General features: G+C 47.6%; 4 protein-coding genes across 4 annotated transcripts; 1 reads left to right on the top strand and 3 right to left on the bottom strand.

Moving 5' to 3' along the window:
• Positions 1–83: 83 nt before the first annotated feature.
• PGRI_056200 (Tetratricopeptide-like helical) lies at positions 84–3,607 on the bottom strand (the record flags this gene model as incomplete). The annotated part of the gene is made up of 5 exons (XM_040793333.1): positions 84–373; positions 473–2,649; positions 2,707–2,901; positions 3,010–3,075; positions 3,138–3,607. 5 exons carry the CDS (start codon positions 3,605–3,607, stop codon positions 84–86), a joined length of 3,198 nt encoding a protein of 1,065 aa, XP_040648188.1.
• Positions 3,608–4,376: 769 nt separating this feature from the next.
• PGRI_056190 (uncharacterized protein) lies at positions 4,377–8,119 on the bottom strand (the record flags this gene model as incomplete). The annotated part of the gene is made up of 8 exons (XM_040793332.1): positions 4,377–4,935; positions 5,027–5,274; positions 5,330–5,623; positions 5,682–6,130; positions 6,183–6,706; positions 6,755–6,911; positions 7,539–7,901; positions 7,957–8,119. 8 exons carry the CDS (start codon positions 8,117–8,119, stop codon positions 4,377–4,379), a joined length of 2,757 nt encoding a protein of 918 aa, XP_040648187.1.
• Positions 8,120–8,693: 574 nt separating this feature from the next.
• On the bottom strand, positions 8,694–10,824 carry PGRI_056180 (LCCL domain-containing protein; the record flags this gene model as incomplete). The annotated part of the gene is made up of 2 exons (XM_040793331.1): positions 8,694–10,299; positions 10,361–10,824. The coding sequence occupies 2 exons, from the start codon at positions 10,822–10,824 to the stop codon at positions 8,694–8,696; spliced, it is 2,070 nt and encodes a 689-aa protein (XP_040648186.1).
• Positions 10,825–12,161: 1,337 nt separating this feature from the next.
• PGRI_056170 (IMPACT family protein) lies at positions 12,162–13,109 on the top strand (the record flags this gene model as incomplete). The annotated part of the gene is made up of 1 exon (XM_040793330.1): positions 12,162–13,109. The coding sequence occupies one exon, from the start codon at positions 12,162–12,164 to the stop codon at positions 13,107–13,109; it is 948 nt and encodes a 315-aa protein (XP_040648185.1).
• Positions 13,110–14,544: the final 1,435 nt, after the last annotated feature.

Raw genomic sequence — 14,544 nt, 5'->3', positions numbered from 1 at the left:
TCGCTATATACATTTGATAGTTCAAATTAGATTAGACCTTCAAAAAGTACATATCACCAAAGCCCAAAGCCTTTCCTAAAGTATTAGAAAGTAAAGTCTTTAACCACTTTCTTGGGTCGTGTTTTTGAAGAACCTGCCGACGAGTGGCTGGATGAGACACCTCTATCCACAAGACCGTTATTTTGACCCTGCTCCTTAAGGTTCAGCAGCTCCTGCTTCTTTTCCTTCAGAGATTGCCAGAGTTTGTGCTGCTGCCCTAGTCCTTCTCCGCCAAAGTTGCTAACAATTTGGATTACATCCTCACACATATTCAAGGCATCTTTGATTTTCCCTTGGTCCTCATAGCAGTGGACTAAGAACCACATTGCTTGAACTAGATGTGAAAGACTGTTATTAGTAAGGATCGTTTTACAGAATAATAAATAGTAACCAATCATTGAAATATAACAACCTTGGAAGGATAGCTACTTACCACGATCCCCATGTCCGCCATCTGCACGCTTTGTTTGCTCAAACTTTTGCTTTGTAATTATATCTTCCCAGATGGCCTGCGCCTCTAAATACCGCTCTTGGCGCCAGTACAGATGTCCAAGCCAGGTGCGAGCTGTGATAGTTCCCAGGTGATTTTCACCCAGGTTTCTTTCAGCAACGGGCAACCCTTCCAGAAAGATTTCTTCGGCCTCCTCAAACTGGTTCATGGCGGTCTTGATCTTTGCGAGAGTCAACTTGGATTTGAGTGTAAAAGGGTGCTCGCGTCCTAGTGTTTTTATTCGGATTTGCGTAACCTCCTCACTCATTTGAAGGGCATGTGGAAGATACTCCTCACCCATAAACCCGTAGATGGCCGCAAGATTGTCTTTGGCCTCTAAGCTTTTCTCGTGAGTAGGACCCAAGGCCTTTTGCAGCCCCTCATATGCTTGTCGTTGCAGGTCAACCGCCGCTTCGTGTTCGAAATAGCGAAGCTTGACCTTGGAAAGATTATCCAGCGCGGTCCATGTATCTTCGTGATCTGGGCCGAAGCCCTCCAGCTTCGATAGACTTTCAATAACTTCTTCATGCAGCCGATAGGCCTCTCGGTACCTACTACCTAAGAGACATGTGGCACCAAGGGTATCCATGATCTGTAAAGTTGTAGGGTGGTTTGGGCCATATAGCTTTTTGGCAGACTCCAAAACTTGATATTGTAGTACTCTCGCTTCATCATTCCGTTTCTGCCAAACATAGTTCTTGGATAGTAAGAAAGCAATAGCAATGCTGTATTCCGACTCCGGGCGTAGCTTTGCAAATAAATAGTCCTTTACTTGAAGCTGAAGCTCTTCGGCCTTGGTCCAGTACCCGCAATGAAGGTAAACCAAACTGAATTTGGCATATTCAGTTGCCTGTAATCTCCCAAAGCCTGACTGAGGCGTTAAGAGGCTCAAAGGCCAAGGCCAATGAGGAGCCCTCTGGTTTTCTTCAAAACGCCTCTTGATATCTGCCTGCAACTTTCGCACATTTTCCACATGCGGATAAATCTGTCTCTTTGACTTCTCATCCTGCGCCGTATATGCGCGTGGAGCTTGGAAGAAGATTGATTGTGCCAATATGGTGACTGCTGCTTGACACCAAACGGCTTGCTCTGCCGTGCTGGTCTCGGGTCTCTGTCGCACCCAGGTATGGACCAATGGATGCATCCAATAACTATTATTGTCATCATGAAGTGTTAGCATGCCAAGGCGGACCAGAAGAGACAGCGCGCTACGTAGTCGATCTTCGTCAAATGGGTCGTCATCCTCATCACGCAGGACAGCGGGCAGAATGATACTTGGTCTCGTAAGCGGTTCTATTACTGAAGCGGCCCAGTCATAAAATGTTTTTGCCCACGTCTTGGGTCTTGGATGGACCACTACTGTCTTTGCCATGCGTTGTTTGGCTCTTGCGTCTTCTCGTTCTCGGCGAGGGTTCGATGCTGCATTTACCAGGAGATCAAACTCGATGTTCTCCCAGTAGAAAAATGAAAAGGTCTTCAACAGTTCAAGCGCGTCTCGGGCCTGGTCGTTGGCTTTGCTTTCAAGACCAAGATATATCATCTCATACGAAGAATACACACTCATATTCAACGCATACTTATCCTCATGGCCATGGAAGGGGCTTCGAATTCGGGAACGGCGGATTTTATTCCACGTTCGTTCGTAGTATTCGGGATAGTCACTTAGAGAACACAGATTTTCCAAGATGGCTTTTCCGGCATGGATGAGCGCGAGAGGCAAACATCCTAAGATTTGGGCTGCTCGATTGGCGTATGATCTTGTCTGTGCTCCCCAAGGACGCGGGAAAGCGGCAGCCGACAAAAGGAGGTCACTGGCTTCTTCGGTTTCTAGCTTATCAAAATGGAAGAAGCGGGAACCATCCGTTCCATATCCCTTGTTTGCAGGGTTTCGAGTGGTGATGAGAACCACACCTCTTTCGCCTCCCGGAAAGTAGCGTATCACATCGACTTCGGGATCATCGGCATTGTCGATTAGAAGTAGCCAAGGTTGTTGTAAGCTAGAAAGCCAGTTTTTTGCCGCTTTTTCGTTTGGCTCGATGCCACCGACTTTAGCAATTCCTGCGAAGGAGTGTTTCGCGTTCTCGTAAGAACTGCCGTCGATCCAAAAGACACCCCAGAAACTAGATAACATCGTTAGATCTAGAGTTATTCTATACACTTTCAAGAGCTAAACTCACTGTTCCCTATTGTCTTGGGCAAATTTGCAACAGAATTGAGTTTTCCCAGACCCCCCAAGCCCATAGATGACAAAGCGCTTTTGGTGGCTTTGGGGTTCTCCAGAATTGACGAGGTCGAGCGTGGATTTAAGCTCATCCAATTGCTTCTGTCGACCGGTATAATAACTACTGACGGTTTGAGGCATTTCGAAATGCCTGTTAAACCTGATGAGGGATGCTACCGCGTCCGCAGAAACGAAAGAATCGTGGAACTTACAGAAGTGAGCTTTTATACTACATTCATGGTTTCTTGACATAACTCACCTTCGGTTCTCTGGCAGGGTGTCCACAATACAATCCGTTGCTGATTGCGATTTGAGCGTGTAGGAGCTGTGCATTGGGTCAGCGCTTTTTTCCGTATACATATACCACGAACAATTTCTTGGACACACAGGTTAAGTGCACTCAATACCATCTGGATACCGGCTTGGTTATTGGCGAGACGCTGACGTATTTGCATATATTCGCCGTCTCGATCTTTTCTCCGGAACGTCTTTCTAAGACCGTCGAGCTTTCCCACTGCGAGGGTGTTTTTCTTGCCGATAACCTCTTTGAGCAATACTTCGAGCTGCTCAATGATTCTCTTGCTTTGCTGCAAGAGCGATCCCAAGCATTTCCAGACATTACCAGCATGAAATCTATCGTTGGCCGGCGTGTCCAAGCCATCCAGATCATGTCTCGAATGCCAGAAATCCTCAACTGACCCATTTACAGCAACTAGCGCTTCGATTTCTTGCCCCAAGATGGTGATTTCATCTCGGATTTTGGAGGTTGCACTTTTAAGAGAGCTGAGATAACGGATGACACGGACGGAGACGTCTGCCAGGCCGACAGTCCCAACTATAATGGAGAACGGGTCCATAATATTGGAAGTAAAAGCTCTAATCAAGGGAACGTAAAATAATCATGGCGATAAGGTACTCAATATAAGGTCATCATATCCTGTGTCTCCCCTTGAACATATGCATTAGCGACGCCAGTCTGATTTTAGATAAGCCGAAGATGCCGCTGAATCATTGGAGCAAACGGCAACATGAAACCAATAAAATAAAAGCAATATATGACAGCAGATCACTGACGCAAATCTAATGGTTGCTCGGTTTCAGCACCCAGCTTTGGCGGCAATACAGCTGTTCCTAGTGGTACGTAAGTCTGCTTGCCAAGAGCAAGGCTACATTAGATTCCCAAGATATCTATGTAAGATACAAATGAGTGGAATACTACAAGTGGGTCCCTAAGCTTGTGGGCTAGAGGGCCGGCCCGGTGCTATCCACCACGGACTATCAAAAATAGGTAGTCCTGATAGCACTTTACTGAAACAGAGGAATCCACACTTTGACAGAAGCTTCATGTGCAATTATACGAATCATCCAAACATTCTCAGAGTTCAGATTACCACCTGAGATACCTAGTGTTCCACCTGGCGAGGAGAGGCAGGCTTTAACAATTGTGGTGATGAGTGCGGAGGGATGTAAGGTTTTGCTAGAGTGAAAGAGCGATATGTACATAGTAGCTTACACTTCAGCGAGTAGAAGTTGAGATTCATATTAACAATCATACCAGCTCGGTATATTGGAATAAATAAGTCGAATAGTGGGGAGGTTATAGCCTATGATCACCCGCTAGTCCCATTACAATCCCGGATTAAACTGCGACAAATCCTCCTCCAAAAGTCCCATCATGTACTGGTTCCCCCAGAACCAATTCCCCAATTGCGCTGCAGTCCCAAAGCCCTGTCCCTGCACTTGAGATGGATCGCTTTGCGCGGGGAACCCACCCACGTGCTGTGACAATTCCGCCGGGCTAAGATGCATAGCAGGATTATCTGCCTGGAAATATCCCTGTGAGTTGCCCATCTGGAAATTACCACTGTTCGCAGGATTCATAGGGTTTGTAGGAGCCAGTCCAAGCGCACTGAGATAAACATCGAATTCCTGACCGACCTCAATGAGGTTTTGGTCTTGGTCTTCGGCTGTTTGGGTCCGGGTGTTGGCTTCAAAGTACAGGCGGGCGACGGTGCCTAGCACTGAGCACAGGGTGTGCAGTCGGTCGATGGATTGGGAGAAGGCGCATAGCGGTTGGAGGGAGGCGATGAACTCTTCGAGTAGGGACAGGTCGTCGCCGTTGGAAGTTGTTATTATGTTGCAGAATATTACGATGAAGGGGACGAAGGGGGATAAGAGGACGCCCCTATATTTATTTTGTCAGAACTTGTTGATCTGATTTTGCATGGTCGTTGCACCAAGCAGGAGCTGTCCTTGTGCTCATTCGAGATACTTACCAGTGCATGTAGGATATTTTCATGAAAGCGTCTGTCTCTTTAATTGTTGCAAGGCACTGTCGGTGGACTTCCAAGGCTTCCCGGGCTGTCTCAATGCATTCGGGTATGAAGGGGGCAATGGTGCCTGAGTCTGTTGATGCTGGAATTGCTCGATAGATCAAGGTCATGACGGAAAGCCGGCTGACCTTGTCAGTTGCGAGGTACATGCGATCGACCTCGGATATATTGAGTTCGGACGACATGTATTCCTACAAGTATCACGTTAGCAAATGGACTCAGCCGAACAAAAATGACAAAGCATACCTCGAACGGCTCCATAACCGTCGACTTCATCTCAGCAGCTAACCTATGTGCATTTGTGACTCGTTCACTTTCTGGCTTTTGCAGGGCCGCTGGGCTATACAAATATTTGTAAACCTCACCTTGAATAATTGCGGATTTAGTCCACCACATGCAGACGGCTGCCCATGGATAAGGAATATCTGCGTTTTCTGGGTTGGGTTTTGGTAGACTGATATCATAGATTTGAATGGGCGAGGCACGTCCTAGGCGCAGGGACATCATATTCAGAAGTGTGTAAACTGACCAGAATAGAACCTGTTTTCGGCGTTGGACTAGTTCCGAGTCGTGCTCCATTGATATAAAGCGATGATACCCGAGTGTTTGGCACATATTCATGGCTGTTGATGCCAGCGTCCAGCCAACCGATGGTTTGGAAATCTCGAGTGCATGCATAGCCTTTGTTTGTAAGTAAGGAGCCACGCCGTGGTATATCCAGAAGGAAGACTGGAAATGGGGGACTAACTCCGACAGTTAACGCCATGATGGATTCATGGCTTGCAGGCATCAGGATGTTCAAATTTGCAAGCGCTGTCTCTAGGTTGTCACGAGACATCTCAATGTAGTACTCGTACTGTTCCCGCACAGATGCATCCTTTTCCACGCCACTGTATTCGTAGAAAACGCCGTAGAGGCAGAAGTTCGTCACAACAAATGACGCCTCGGAGTAATCATCTATGCAGAAGTAAACTTCACGGCATTTTTCGATGAAATATTTCACGCTCAGGAATGGGACATAGCCACCGAAGCAGGACGGGGGTGATTCTGCATGAGTAAGAATAGGAAGCCGGAGACATCTCTTTGGAATGAACGGTACCTTGAACCTTTCTCAGCAGGTCTAGTACTAATGGCAGAGGCGGCATTTCCAAATCACGAATGTCGCGTCTCACACCTAACCTCGCATTCTTAGTAGGTTGACTCTCCAGGGAGTCGGTTCCTCGTCGCTGGTTCTGGATCCCGACAAGCTGCTTCAGCGATGAGAGAGCTGCGTTGATCTTTGGACTGGATAAAACCTGCTGTGAGCTTGTGGACACAGCAGATTCAAGGAACGCGCTCGCGTAGGCCCCATGAGCAGCCAGCGATGAGCTGCCCTCAAAGCCAGAGCTGGAATCGTGCTGCTCGAGAGTAGGATTCGCTCGATACAACGGGCCTTTCGGTTTTGGAGGGGTCTGCGTAGTGAATGACGGCGCAGGATTTGACCTCTGAGGCGAAGGTGCGAAATGAGATCCACGAGGGGTCGGTGCTGTGAATCCTTGTAGATGGGATGTATTTTTGGCTACCTGTTGAAGATTGCTTTCGATGCTTGCCAAGCGTTCCTCGATCAAATCGATCTTTTTCTCACTGTGGTCGAGTTAAATGGTGTCCTATAATAGAAGGAAATGGTCATACTATTGATTTGAAATTAAAACCCGGCGCCGGGGCTCTGATGGCTTCTGGCCTTCGCCAGTAGATGTGCATGCAATACTAGAACTACGACAGTTGGAGCACGGAGTGCGCTTATCGCATCGGATCTGTGACACCATGAGATTGAGTGACATGCCAGTGGCTGCAGATGAAGCTACATACCTTTCTTAGACGACATTGATCACACTATATGCATAATTAATATTTCATTGGTCAATTCAGAATTCTTTTTCTTTTTTTTAGGCTTGCAATTTATGCGGTGGAGCACCTACTGCACGTCGGACCAGCGCGCTTCGCACTTCACGTCCCTCATCGGATTCTTCGGGCTCCATGGTTTCAGGATATCGAGTATATTATATTAAAATGGCTAAAAAAAATGAAGTACAAATGAACGTTTGGAGCCTCAAATTCTGGCTCTCGGTTGCCTAGCGTCATTACGATCACGTGGCAAAATTTTTGCTCAAATACGAAATCTGAAACAAGCACAGCCCTGGAGATACTATGCATCATGTTGATAGTATACTCCGTACTCCGTACAGATATATCGAATGCTAAATAGAACTTTAAAAATACTAAGGTCTGATATATATATATTCGGTGCCTTGCGCTCGGCTCTCAAAATATGTTTCCTCTCTGGTTGATGATAAATCATCACTTTTATCGTGTGTCACATTCAAAATCTCCATCAATCGCTCTGCAGTAAGATGATCATGTGCTCCTTCCATGCGATGTGCATATCGTAGTTTTCCCCGTTGAAATATCCACTCACCACCTTGTTGAACCACACTCCCCCCACGAAGACCCGCCCATCCACGTTTCCATATCTGCTTCAACCCTTCCACAAGAGCAGTGGGGAAAGTATAGTCCGTATATGGTGGCGGCTCTGTGAATCCACTCGTTGCCCTTTTCATCTGTAGTTTCTGATATATCCTCCCTGATGGATCAGTGTAGATTGGGAATTCGTCCGATGTCTCTTCCATATAGGACCCTATAAGGCTATGATCGCCACAGCCGAGAAGTATGACCTGAGCTGGTCTGGCACTGGCAGGTACTGTATCGAGTAATGATTTGGTCATTTGTGCGGCTACGGTTCGGACGTAGTCTTGGTCGTAGACGCAGAAGAAGTGACGTACTAGGATTGAGTTAGCCAGATGATCCTTGACTTTGGCTGTAAGAGTAAGACTCACTAAAAATGACAATCGTTGTTATCGAATCCCCTTTCCCTGCTACGAGTTCTCCAAATCGAACTTTCTTACCCTCCTCTGATTGAATCTCGAGCTCATAGGCTTCATGGAGTGTATCGTCAGTCAGGAAATCTGGTCCGTCATCTGGAAAATTGAGGTTTGCCATATTGCCTTGAATGCATTCTCATAGTATGTTAGAAATTTCGAAACATAGGCGATAAGTCTTTCAAATTGCCACAACTCTGGTGTAAAGTACACCTGGGCAGACACAGGGTATGACATCACTATATCACAGAATCGGTTTAGTGCCATTAAGCTGCCTCGATGTTAACAAACGATTGACGATTCACAGAGCTGGGATCTTGGCTTACTGGCTGATTCATGTTCGATCTCGATCTCGATCGCGTGGCGAAAGTGCTCGCGTTTTAGGCTCGATCTTCATATTGGCCGTATCTGATTCGTGGATCGATCCAGATCAGTAAAGAACATACAACATTGCTGGCACAGCGACTTATAAACTCTATTCAAGCCTTTCATGGCACCTATCTTCAAGTAAAATATGTCCACTATCTTCATTTAATATAATCAATCATGATGGTCCAACGCCGTGCCTGTTCTATTACTCAAATGGGCACAGCGCGTCCAGCACACATGAACCATAAGTGTATAATCTATCTTTCCATGTGGTGTGGTATAAACGCGCAACCAACCTCAATGATCAATGCAGAAAGAAAGCACGTCTATTTCTTCGGAGGCGCCGGGGGCCACCACATGCCATCGCTCAGCCAGACTCCTGTCGGGCTGTAGACGCCAGCCTCGGAGCCTCTCAAAAATGCGAATCGGAAAAATAGATCTTCGGGTTTATCATCAGAGTCACTATCAGAAACCGATTTGGTATCAATGTTAGTGTCCAAATCACGATTGACCAGACGGGGGTTTGTCTGTAATTCCAGGCCATCATGACCATGGCGATGCCAGGTGAATTCTCCGTTCTTATCTTCATCGAGGTAACCGCGCCAGCGCTCTACGTCGTTGAGAAGAACCGATACACCGTCTACCGCTAGATCTGCCATACGCTCGTGTTCCCACAGAGAGAAGGTGATATTGCCATTTCCGCGATAAGTGTGTTTCGATCCCGGCTCTGGGAGCGAGATATTCACGGATGCGGTCGTGATATTTGGATAGGTAGCACCCCACCAGCCATGGATTCCATCCCCGAGCGGTGCTTGCTCTCCTAGAGCTGCCGGTGTCTCGATGATCGAGGCGAAGCCCCACCGCGCAACTCCATTAATGAATAGACCCAGAAGTAGACCCTGGTAGATAAGCGACGGCCGAGTGGGGAAGGCGGTGCCCGGCATGAGGAGGATGGCGAGGATATAATGATGAATTCGAAGACGAAGACCAGGGAGGGGAAGCAATACCAAGATGATGAGCCCCATGGTACAGTATATTTTCAAATACCGTGGGAGCAAACCTGCCTGGCGAATTTGCCACGCCTGGCTTAAGATAACCGAAATCACAATGGGGATGACAAAGGCCAATGCCACCTTTGCCCCGGGTTGTTTCTGAATGTCCATCGGTGTCAAACGCTGCAAGGGAATCAAGCGCGCAAAGGTATAGTTGTTCAAGGCTCCAATAAAAAGCGGAGGTAGGAAAAGGAACAACTTTGAAAGCTGGTAGATAGGCGAGGACAGTGGCGCCAAAAGCGGCGCTGCACAGAACTTGTAGAGAACGTAAACGACAAACGATGCAGGCAGTAGTCGTGATAAAAGACTGGAGACGAGGTCGGTCAAGAGAGGATACGAGGGCGGGTCTCCAACAAGTCCTGTATGACAGAACACCATGAAGAATGTACTGAAAAAGAGTACAGGTGGTGATGTACAAAAGAGCCACAGGAGACCAACGGCAGCAGCGGTGATTCCAAGGAGTGTCCAGCGTGGATCTGGTGGGCAGCTGGCTTGCGGCGAGGATAGCTGGACGAAGCTGAAAGCCTTCGGGAAAGTCGATGGGAAGCCGGCAGAGAGAATTCCATATTGCTTGACTGATGGGAAAGAGTGAGCTGCGCCCTCAAGTTTAACAACACCGCAGCCGCCATCGTTCGAGATTGCACCGACATGGATTGCTGCCTGGCAGATAAAGCTATCCGCACGGTAAAGTGCCGGGTCAGAGGAATCTGGCTTAGGTCCACCAATGACTAGGCCTTGGTAGTTGTATGTATGATTTCCCACAACGTGGGGCTCTAATAATTTGGTATCACGGCAATTCGCAGGACACCGAAAGGGGATAGTTGAAGAAGAAAATGGACGGCAGTCATTTCCGTTAATACCACATCCATTTTCAAATTCCCTAGAGCGAATTGTAAATTAGCGAAATTTGTACCTAGACATGGTTCCGATTCAGTACGTACCAGAAGTTCGTTGAGCAGGACAGCGTCTGAGGCTGGCCATATCCTTCGATGTAACCGGAAGAGCGTGAGTGTAATAAAACCAAGAACCAAGGCAAGAACCAAGATATATAGAGCAGCAATAAGAGTACTGTCTTAAATTTGCGCTTGGGAAATAGATGGTCAAAATATTGGACTGGAAGCTCTTGAACTCGCGGAAACAGCGGCTTCAACAAAAGCATATGCGGCGGATCGGGACCCTTAACCCAATTGGCGGTCGCGCGACCGACCTTTCGGAGAGGTAGCGGTACCCATCCCCAGCGAAATGACTTTGATGACTCGCGCAGCCAGACGGGAAGCGCGCTGCCTGCCTCAACATCAGGCGGCGGTAAATCTTCGGAAGCGTCGGGATCGTTAAGACGTTCGTCATCATCAAGCAATGGGGGGACATATAGCCTAGCGGCCTCCTCTCGGCCCTCTCCTAACATGATGAAGTATTGACTTAAAGTGAGAGTGTGGTGTAGTTGGAGAAACTAGAATTAACGGAACGAACGATGGGGTATGTATGACAGCGGTCGGTGGCTGATGGGCGCTAGCGTTGTGATAGGCAGTGGGGATCTGCGTTGGTATGTAAGACGGAAGATCACCAGGGACACAGCCCTGAAGCAAACAGATTTAACCGTGCTAGGCCTAGAACATAAAAAGATAGTGTGAAAATACAAAAATCAAATGATATGGGGAGAAAGATGGAGATACAGGATGGAGATCTGGGGAAGAGATGAAGGCGGATCAGGCAGTGAGGCAAGGCAGCCAGGCACCCAATCAGGTGGACGACACGCGTGACGATCTCCACATGTGGCAAGTCGATCTCTCGACAATCTTTGGACCTTCGATTCGGAGAAATCTACAAAAATGACACCAATGCAGGGAAAATCTTCGGATGTGATCTGAGCGTTTCAAACTATATCGGTTCATCCGTATTTGTCTGACACTGTGTGACAATCAGTTATAGTCCTAATTACCGAATGACGACGAAAAAGACCTGATTGGTGGCGTTCCTAGCGGCTTTCCGAGGAATTCAAGGCTCTGGTTCCGTCTGAATCGACTTGGCGCAAATAACTATACATCCATTCCCTAGACTGATGGACCTTGATCGCAGTATCGATATGATCGTCGCCATTCTGACGTTGCCGTTCAATGTCGCCGCAATGACCAGAAACCCACAATCTACTGCGATCCTTCATCTTGTTTCCAGGAGACTTGTCCCACTGGTCCATGTCAATATCGGAAAAAGAACTAGTCGATGCCATCAGCAGATTAGCTGATATTTCTGCCAACCTATGGGATTTGAACCCAATGATTGAGGTTCGGTCAACACTGACATCTAGTCTGAAGATGTTGAGCCTTGTGAGGACGAGGCCTATTTGTCGTCGGTCCTAGACATTAGAAGGTAAAATGACGTGCGAGGGCTGTGAGCCTTGTCAAAAGCAATCTCCTTTATGTTGACGAACAAGGAAGATTGATGTACACTCAAGCTCCCAAATGAAGAGAAACAAACGTCCTGGAGCTTGATCCAACCTACTAAAAAAGGATACATATTGTTCTGAACCTCAACTTGCATCACAAATACATACCAAAGAAAGTCGATATTATTATTTGAATATATAAACTGCTTTATACCCATTCTAAAACCCGTTGTCAAAATTTTCAGTCCACACCAAAATTGATGCCTGAATGCCTTGATACCTGAATAAACTATGGAGTCAACTCTCACAAATAATCAAACCCTCACCCCGCACGAGCTCCAAGCTCTCCAACCAACACAATGTCTCTAATTCCCGAGAACCAAGACCTAGCCGAGGAAATCGAAGCGGTAAACGCCATCTACGAACCCGACACAATAACCGTAACCCGCACAACCCCCGCAAACGCGACAACCAACACCCTCGACCTAGGTCCCGCGCTCTCCAACACCCATACCACAGTGGTAACCCTCCAAATCCCAGAACAACACCACCTATCCTTCATCCTTGGCTTCGAAGCCTCATACCCAGACTCCCGCCCCGCCGTACTGGGAACAGCATCGACCGCCGCACGCGGGGAAGGCAAGATCGCCGTCGATGTATTAGAGGATATCATACAACGGACCTGGCAGGCCGGCGCCGTGTGTCTATTCGATGTGATCAGTGAAGTTGTCGATGTATTCCCGGAATTGAGTATCGGGCAGGACGATGGCGGGGACTCGTCTCAGACACAGACTGTCGACGCGACAGACGCCTTTGAAGCCCTGTCCCTACGCGACGCATTTGGCATCGATGCCCCGCCTGAATGGATTCTCTCGGATGTTGTTAGTGAGAAGAAATCGGTATTTGTGGGCCGTGTTGCGCGCGTTACTTGTCTTGCGCAGGCGCAGGCTTTTATTGATCATCTTACGGCTACGGATCGGAAGGTTGCGGCTGCAACGCATAATATTAGTGCCTGGCGCATTCGGCAGGGAAAGGGTGATGGGGAGGGAGGGGAGACTGTTGTTCAGGATTATGACGATGATGGGGAGACAGCTGCTGGGGGCCGACTGTTGCATGTTATGCAGTTGATGGATGTGTGGAATGTTGTGGTTGTTGTTACGCGATGGTATGGGGGGATTCAGCTTGGGCCGGCCCGGTTCCGGATCATTAATGATGTTGGTCGGGATGCTTTAGTCAAGGGTGGGTTTACTAAGGAGAAGGAGGAGGCTGCGGGCGCAGAGAAGGGGAAGAAGAAGGGCAAGAAATGAGGAGAACAGTGATCTTCCTGATCTTTTTTGATGTCCGGGATCCTATGATTGGATTCATTCATGGGTATGCCTGGCCCGTGCGAACCGGACAACATGAAACGCCCTTGTCTTCATGACCAGGGGTGCGTGATGAAACCTCAAGTAGGCATCAATCGCACTAGGTCTACAGATACATCTTTTCTTCTTGAGAGAGTATCTAGGACTTTTTGTCTATCGTACGATTTACCACAGTGGGGAAATGGTGGTCCCTGGCCCAGTATGTGACATTATCCACAGATTACTGTCGACAGGGGAAGCCAGGACCTCATATGAGGTCAAAGAAGGTTTCACTTGACTTGTTTCAGTGAGCTAGAAGCCATGGCGGTATCATCGGGCATATTCGCAGCTCACATGCAGGGCTGTCGACTCTGCTTTGGCGCCCACGAACAACTTGGTTAATGTGACATATGTGTGTCACGTCCTTCCTATGAGCAGGCAATTTATCAACCGCAACAAGCGACAGAAAATCATTGCTTCGGCAAATGTACATTTAAGGCCTTGAATAAAAAGAGTTGATAGTACACACTATGGAAACCCAAGGCTTGCAAAAAGTCCATGTCCATACTAGTTTTAGTTACTCAATATGTACCTTCTTGCAAACTGAGCAAACTGATCATGTGGTTTGCCAGCGCAGCTCACGCCTATAAGCCATGCCTTAGACCTGATATGCGACTCTGCTCACTATGTCATCCCTAGTAAAAAGCCCGTCGATGATATCGGAGCTTAAGAAAACTTGGTGCGACGAATACAAGAGGACGATTAGTGGAATGAAGTTTGTCTGCTAGATTCCTACTATAGTCGCAGACGAATTGACAAATACCTCTAGCTTCTCAGCATCTAGATCCATAGAACTTCAGGAATATAAGCTCCAAACTTTAAGCTCAGCGACTCCAACGACCTTACTATTCTCGAGGGTTCTCTTCTGTCCAAAAGATTCTGTATGCAATTCTTACGGGAAAAACCTGTAGAGTTTCGCTCTTTGACAATCTCCTCGGCCTGGGCCTTTTGTGTGCACGGGTACGCATCAGGTTACATCAAGTGACCGGAAAGGAGATAGTGGTACATCCTTCGCTCGTCCGATAAATATAGAGTTGGACTGCTAGATTAGTGCGAGGGGAGCCATTTTAGATGGTGTACATATCGGAGCGGGTTCTACTGTCGCAGGAGGGGCTGTAGTCACGAATGATATTGCACCTGGTTGTCTGTTTGGTGGAGTACCTGCTAAGTTTATTCGCAAATTAGACTGAATTACTGTGTTTACCTCCATTGCATCTATTATAGGATATGTAGATTGTCGTCATACGAAGCGTGGTGCAAACTTTACTGCATGGTCTCATCCATTTCGATGCATATACCCACTGTGGGCGCTTAGATCGAAATAGTTACATCCATGGAT

This window comes from Penicillium griseofulvum (genome assembly GCF_001561935.1).
Source record: "Penicillium griseofulvum strain PG3 chromosome Unknown contig_95, whole genome shotgun sequence".
Classification (NCBI taxonomy): domain Eukaryota; kingdom Fungi; phylum Ascomycota; class Eurotiomycetes; order Eurotiales; family Aspergillaceae; genus Penicillium; species Penicillium griseofulvum.
Note: the sequence above shows the minus strand (reverse complement) of the source record. Positions and strands in the feature narration are given on the sequence as shown.